Source organism: Salvelinus alpinus, chromosome 4 (assembly GCF_045679555.1).
Source record: "Salvelinus alpinus chromosome 4, SLU_Salpinus.1, whole genome shotgun sequence".
In the NCBI taxonomy this organism is placed as follows: Eukaryota; Metazoa; Chordata; class Actinopteri; order Salmoniformes; family Salmonidae; genus Salvelinus; species Salvelinus alpinus.
The window spans coordinates 5,810,437-5,817,936 of NC_092089.1; the positions used below are offsets into that span (position 1 = coordinate 5,810,437).

The window sequence follows — 7,500 nt, forward strand, 5'->3', positions numbered from 1 at the left end:
GTGATGCTATGTGTTCCAGGGTCAGTGTCGTTATATTAGGTACAGTGTGATGCTATGTGTTCCAGGGTCGTTATATTAGGTACAGTATGATGCTATGTGTTCCAGGGTCGTTATATTAGGTACAGTATGATGCTATGTGTTCCAGGGTCGTTATATTAGGTACAGTGTGATACTATGTGTTCCAGGCCTGATGAGGGCTGCTGGTACTGGGGCCGTTATGAAGGAGTCGTCCTACAGTCCAGGGACACAGCGGTGGTGAGGCCTTTCGTCTAGAGCAGCCTCTCTGCTCCCGTCGACCGCCCAGATATATCTGCTCTTCTCTTAACCTCGCTAGGCCAATGACATCTCTACTCTGACCACTGGAGAGACGGGGGGGGGGACGACACTCAGAGACACACAGTTTAAACTACATCATGTATAATGGAACCTCTTTGACAGATGCAACAAGGTCATTGAAGGTCCAGGATGAGGTTTTCCATCTATGTAGAGATTTAATGACTGTAAGAAGTCGGTGTTGTGGTTCCCCCCCCGGCCGCCCGCCCCCCCCCCGCCGCCATTCTCCAGTTGCTCTGATCTGCTATAGTGATCTAATGGAATCAGGATGTACCTGTGTTCCTGTCCCACGGGGCCCCAGCCCTCCTGTCCCACGGGGCCCCAGCCCTCCTGTCCCGGGGTGATGATGTCACAGTGGTCTGGAGATGGTTTCATGCTGTCACCTGCTGCCCAGGTCTCTGACTAAATATACACATCAACAGCTGGGTTGTGCTCAGGAAGGGCGACCCGTTCAGGAAGGGCACCCGTTCCTGACATTCAGACAGAAACGTAGTGATTAGAGTTGTACACAATGACGAAATCCCTTATTTTAATATGACAGACATATCTGTTGTACACATTTCTATCTCCGTGTTCTGTAACGTTGCACCCTTCTGAAGAGTTACGGCCCGGCAGGAAGTGCGCCCGCCGGCCCGGCAGGAAGTGTGTCAGCTGGCCCGGCATAGTTGACAGTGTAAGACCATCCCTCAACGATCCTGATGCTTCCAGCTAAAGGACAGAAAACTATTTGATTTTTTCGGTTCTTCTCTTGTTTTGCAAAAATAATCTAATCATCACATCTCTTTTTAATCCAGTCTTATTTCTTGACTTCTGTCCCCTCCACTCCCTCCCTCTATCTCTCTCTGTCCCTCTATCTCTCTCTCCTTCTCTCTATCTCTCTCTGTCCCCTGCCGTCCCTCTATCTCTCTCTGTCCCCTCCACTCCCTCCCTCTATCTCTCTCTGTCCCCTGTCGTCCCTCTATCTCTCTCTGTCCCCTGTCGTCCCTCTATCTCTCTCTGTCCCCTGTCGTCCCTCTATCTCTCTCTCCTTCTCTCTCTGTACCTTCTTCTCGCTCTTGTCCCCCCCCGTCTGTTTCCATCTCTCCCCCCTCTCTGATTTTCCCCCTCCCTCCAGTCCAGAGGAGGGGTCTGGTCTTGCAGTAGGTCGCTGTGGAGGGGTCGTCCTGTCTTGTACTGATAAGCTGAACAGGCGCACGGTGTTGGTTCGACCCGTCAGCAAACAGGACTCCTTCAGCCACCTCTCTGGCTTCCTTCTTCCTGTAAGAACACAGACAGCTTCCTCTTTCGCTGTCGAGACCTGAGCTCTCATCAACCTTGGTCGCAGTGGTTTAACGAGGATGACACACATCTTACCCTGGAGGCAGAACTCTCCCGGTTTAACTCCCATCATGCTTCAGGGTTAGCGCGCAACAGTGCCATCCCAGAAGCCATCAGGTTTGATATGGGACGTCACATCGTACCGTAAAGACTCAACACTACTGAAGTCTGTTTAACCTTTGACCCGTACGTAGTCGCTACAATAATGACTTTTAAGTGGACTAAATCCACCTCCGATTGGCTTGGAGGGTGATGGGAACCACCTGTACAGGAAGTAATAACTCATGCTGGTCCTGAGGGTTAGAGGTCAAATCTCTCCTCGTAGATGGGTTTTAAATTCAACCTGTTGTCCGTATGATAGTACAAAGCCTAGACAATGGCCATGAATTATTAAACTTGTCCTCCGCGCGTTCTGTGATAACCATCGTCCAAGGTTAATGAAAGCCCAAACTCTAGCGTTGTGATTGATGTGGAAAAGCAGGTCTACTTTTTCTTGGAATTGTTTCTTATCTCTTAATCAATCCTCGCATTTGACATTCTTTTCTTTAAATTTATTGTAAATTTGAAATGTAATCTTTTCGCCGTAATGAATTTGTACAAATCAGACGTTAGATTGTTACAGTAGATAGTTGCTGCTGGTAAATCAGAGATATAATTTAACTTGGAATGTACTTCCTTGTTGTTAATAAGTACGGCCCTCTAGAAGACGCCTGGTATTCTCTACGGAGTAAAACTAGTTTAATTTAGAGACTAGACAGATAGATTGTCTTTTCAGCTTCAGCTTGGCTAACTACATCAGGCTGTTAGACAGTCACATGCAGTACAGGCCTGGGATCAGTACAGGCCTGGGATCAGTCACATACAGTACATGCCTGGGATCAGTCACATACAGTACAGGTCTGGGATCAGTCACACACAGTACAGGTCTGGGATCAGTCACATACAGTACAGGTCTGGGATCAGTCACACACAGTACAGATCTGGGATCAGTCACATACAGTACAGGCCTGGGATCAGTACAGGCCTGGGATCAGTCACATACAGTACAGGTCTGGGATCAGTCACACACAGTACAGGTCTGGGATCAGTCACATACAGTACAGGTCTGGGATCAGTCACATACAGTACAGGTCTGGGATCAGTCACATACAGTACAGGTCTGGGATCAGTCACACACAGTACAGGTCTGGGATCAGTCACATACAGTACAGGCCTGGGATCAGTACAGGCCTGGGATCAGTCACATACAGTACAGGTCTGGGATCAGTCACACACAGTACAGGTCTGGGATCAGTCACATACAGTACAGGTCTGGGATCAGTCACATACAGTACAGGCCTGGGATCAGTCACATACAGTACAGGTCTGGGATCAGTCACACACAGTACAGGTCTGGGATCAGTCACATACAGTACAGGTCTGGGATCAGTCACATACAGTACAGGTCTGGGATCAGTCACATACAGTACAGGCCTGGGATCAGTCACATACAGTACAGGTCTGGGATCAGTCACATACAGTACAGGCCTGGGATCAGTCACATATAGTACAGGTCTGGGATCAGTCACATACAGTACAGGTCTGGGATCAGTCACATACAGTACAGGTCTGGGATCAGTACAGGTCTGGGATCAGTCACATACAGTACAGGTCTGGGATCAGTACAGGTCTGGGATCAGTCACATACAGTACAGGTCTGGGATCAGTCACACACCGTCACATACAGTACAGGCCTGGGATCAGTACAGGTCTGGGATCAGGAGGCTATTCATAGGAAGTGTTACCAAAAGCTCTGGTCTTTGACAGGAGATTCTCCATTGTAGCCCAGGAGTTTACTGTTGTCTCAGTTAGTGTTGATGTGGTGCTCTACTGGGAATATGTTGTCTCAGTCCTGTTGTCTCCACCTCCTCCACCTCCTCCACCAATCAGACAGCAGCCAAGGTCCTGGAGGTGTCCTCCCACCAGCAGCATGGATTCTTGTCCATCACATACACCCAGGTTACAATTATTATTACAATAGTTATTATTAATGTTAATATTATCTGTTTATTAGTATATATTCATTATTATTATATATTCATTATTATTATATAGTCATTAATATTATGTTTATTATTATATATTCATTATTATATATGTATTATTATTATTATATATATATTCATTATTATTATATATTCATTATTATTATATAGTCATTAATATTATGTTTATTATTATATATTCATTATTATATATGTATTATTATTATTATATATTCATTATTATTATTATATATTCATTATTATTATTATATATTCATTATTATTATTTATATATTCATTATTATTATTATATATATATTCATTATTATTACTATTATATATTCATTATTATTATTATATATTCATTATTATTACTATTATTATTATATATTCATTATTATTATTATATATTCATTATTATTGTTATATATTATTATTATATGTTCAGTATTATTCATTATATAATCATTATTATTACTACTATTATTATTATATATTCATTAGTATGATTATATATTAATTATTATTATTCATTATTATTATTATATATTCATTATTATTATTATTATTATATATTCATTATTGTTATTATATATTATTATTATATATTCATTATTATTAGTATTATATATTCATTATTATTAATCAGTATTATTATTATTATGATATATTAATTACTATAATTATATATTCATTATTATATATTCATTATTATTATTATATCATTATTGTATATTTATTATTATCATTATATATTCATTAGTTTTATGTGTTCATTATTATTACTAGTAGTTGTAGTAATATAATTTATTTATATAAAATATGAACTTCCCCAGGCGGTCACCAGAAACGTCCGCCACAAGCTGACCACGCGGCTGGAACGACCGGGGTCTCGCGGGGCCCAGCGGCTGACGGAGGGCCAGACTGACGGGTCTCCCCACTACCTGAGAGAGATCCTGCTGACCGCCCAACCTTTTGACCTGGTCCTCTCCTGCCCCTTACTGGCCACCGTAGCCGGGGTGTTCCACGCCGCGCTGCCACGACGATACCGGGACCTGGGCAAAACGGCGGGCCAGCCGATGAGAAGTCACGCCCTGACGTCACGCAGCCTGCCGCTGCTATACGTCAACACGTCGGTGATCAGGGTGTTTTGTCCCGGGAACCCGGACAGACAGGACAGACACACAGGTAAGACTGGACAGACAGGACAGACAGGACAGACTGGACAGACACACAGGTAAGACTGGACAGACAGGACAGGACAGACAGGTAAGACTGGACAGACAGGACAGACAGGACAGACACACAGGTAAGACTGGACAGACAGGACAGACAGGACAAACACACAGGTAAGACTGGTCAGACAGGACAGACAGACAGGTAAGACTGGACAGACAGGACAGACAGGACAGACACGCAGGTAAGACTGGTCAGACAGGACAGACAGGACAGACAGACAGGACAGACAGGACATACACACAGGTCAGACAGGACAGACACACAGGTAAGACAGGACAGACAGGACAGACACACAGGTAAGACTGGTCAGACTGGTCAGACAGGACAGACAGGACAAACACACCGGTAAGACTGGACAGACAGAACAGACAGACAGGACAGACAGGACAGACAGGACAAACACACAGGTAAGACTGGAGGAGATCCATGGACTGACCTCTAAAGGTCATGTTCACGGATTTATTGAGGCTTTCTAGCTGCAGCCTCTGATGTTGAGCCAGAGAAGATTGACATTGGACTGTACAATATCCTCCTGTAGGTTTTAACTCCGACCCTGTTCCTGGAGAGAAACCCTCCTGTAGGTTTTAACTCCAACCCTGTTCCTGGAGAGGTACCCTCCTGTAGGTTTTAACTCCAACCCTGTTCCTGGAGAGCTACCCTCCTGTAGGTTTTAACTCCAACCCTGTTCCTGGAGAGGTATCCTCCTGTAGGTTTTAACTCCAACCCTGTTCCTGGAGAGCTACCCTCCTGTAGGTTTTAACTCTAACCCTGTTCCTGGAGAGCTACCCTCCTGTAGGTTTTAACTCCAACCCTGTTCCTGGAGAGCTACCCTCCTGTAGGTTTTAACTCCAACCCTGTTCCTGGAGAGACCCTCCTGTAGGTTTTAACTCCAACCCTGTTCCTGGAGAGGTACCCTCCTGTAGGTTTTAACTCCAACCCTGTTCCTGGAGAGCTACCCTCCTGTAGGTTTTAACTCCAACCCTGTTCCTGGAGAGGTACCCTCCTGTAGGTTTTAACTCCAACCCTGTTCCTGGAGAGCTACCCTCCTGTAGGTTTTAACTCCAACCCTGTTCCTGGAGAGCTACCCTCCTGTAGGTTTTAACTCTAACCCTGTTCCTGGAGAGCTACCCTCCTGTAGGTTTTAACTCCAACCCTGTTCCTGGAGAGCTACCCTCCTGTAGGTTTTAACTCTAACCCTGTTCCTGGAGAGCTACCCTCCTGTAGGTTTTAACTCTAACCCTGTTCCTGGAGATACCCTCCTGTAGGTTTTAACTCTAACCCTGTTCCTGGAGAGCTACCCTCCTGTAGGTTTTAACTCTAACCCTGTTCCTGGAGATACCCTCCTGTAGGTTTTAACTCTAACCCTGTTCCTGGAGAGCTACCCTCCTGTAGGTTTTAACTCTAACCCTGTTCCTGGAGATACCCTCCTGTAGGTTTTAACTCTAACCCTGTTCCTGGAGATACCCTCCTGTAGGTTTTAACTCTAACCCTGTTCCTGGAGAGCTACCCTACTGTAGGTTTTAACTCTAACCCTGTTCCTGGAGATACCCTCCTGTAGGTTTTAACTCTAACCCTGTTCCTGGAGAGCTACCCTCCTGTAGGTTTTAACTCTAACCCTGTTCCTGGAGATACCCTCCTGTAGGTTTTAACTCTAACCCTGTTCCTGGAGAGACCCTCCTGGAGGTTTTAACTCCGACCCTGTTGTAACTAACCCCTTCATCATCATGAAGTGTTGGTGATTTGAATCAGGTGTGTAATTCTCGGACAAAAACCAGAAGGTGTCCTCAGGGGGGCTGCAGGACCCAGTTTAGGAAACACTGGTCTAATGCATATCATGGTACCGACGTGTAGACGGTCTGTCTCGGTCTGATACCTGTCGTGTGTTGTGTCTCCCAGAGTCCCACCTGAGGAGAGAGAGAGAGGACACTCTGGTACTGAGGTGTATATGGTCTGTCTCGGTCTGATACCTGTGGTGTGTTGTGTCTCCCAGAACCCCACCTGAGGAGAGAGAGAGAGGACACTCTGGTACTGAGGTGTATATGGTCTGTCTCGGTCTGATACTTGTGGTGTGTTGTGTCTCCCAGAGTCCCACCTGAGGAGAGAGAGAGAGGACACTCTGGTACTGAGGTGTATATGGTCTGTCTGTCTCGGTCTGATACCTGTGGTGTGTTGTGTCTCCCAGAACCCCACCTGAGGAGAGAGAGAGAGGACACTCTGGTACTGAGGTGTATATGGTCTGTCTGTCTCGGTCTGATACCTGTCGTGTGTTGTGTCTCCCAGAACCCCACCCGAGGAGAGAGAGAGAGGACACTCTGGTACTGAGGTGTATATGGTCTGTCTGTCTCGGTCTGATACCTGTCGTGTGTTGTGTCTCCCAGAGTCCCACCTGAGGAGAGAGAGAGAGGACACTCTGGTACTGAGGTGTATATGGTCTGTCTGTCTCGGTCTGATACCTGTCGTGTGTTGTGTCTCCCAGAGTCCCACCTGAGGAGAGAGAGAGAGGACACTCTGGTACTGAGGTGTATATGGTCTGTCTCGGTCTGATACCTGTCGTGTGTTGTGTCTCCCAGAACCCCACCTGAGGAGA

General features: G+C 45.7%; 1 protein-coding gene across 1 annotated transcript in view; it reads left to right on the forward strand.

Annotated features, from left to right (window-relative positions):
- Nucleotides 1-7,500, forward strand: part of LOC139572810 (intermembrane lipid transfer protein VPS13B-like) — a 920,449-nt gene that overhangs the window by 532,578 nt on the left and 380,371 nt on the right. The window contains exons 28-30 of the mRNA XM_071395592.1: nucleotides 1,448-1,592; nucleotides 3,580-3,648; nucleotides 4,511-4,862. Coding sequence (XP_071251693.1) covers nucleotides 1,448-1,592; nucleotides 3,580-3,648; nucleotides 4,511-4,862 — 566 coding nt within the window. The remainder of the gene's footprint in view (nucleotides 1-1,447; nucleotides 1,593-3,579; nucleotides 3,649-4,510; nucleotides 4,863-7,500) is intronic.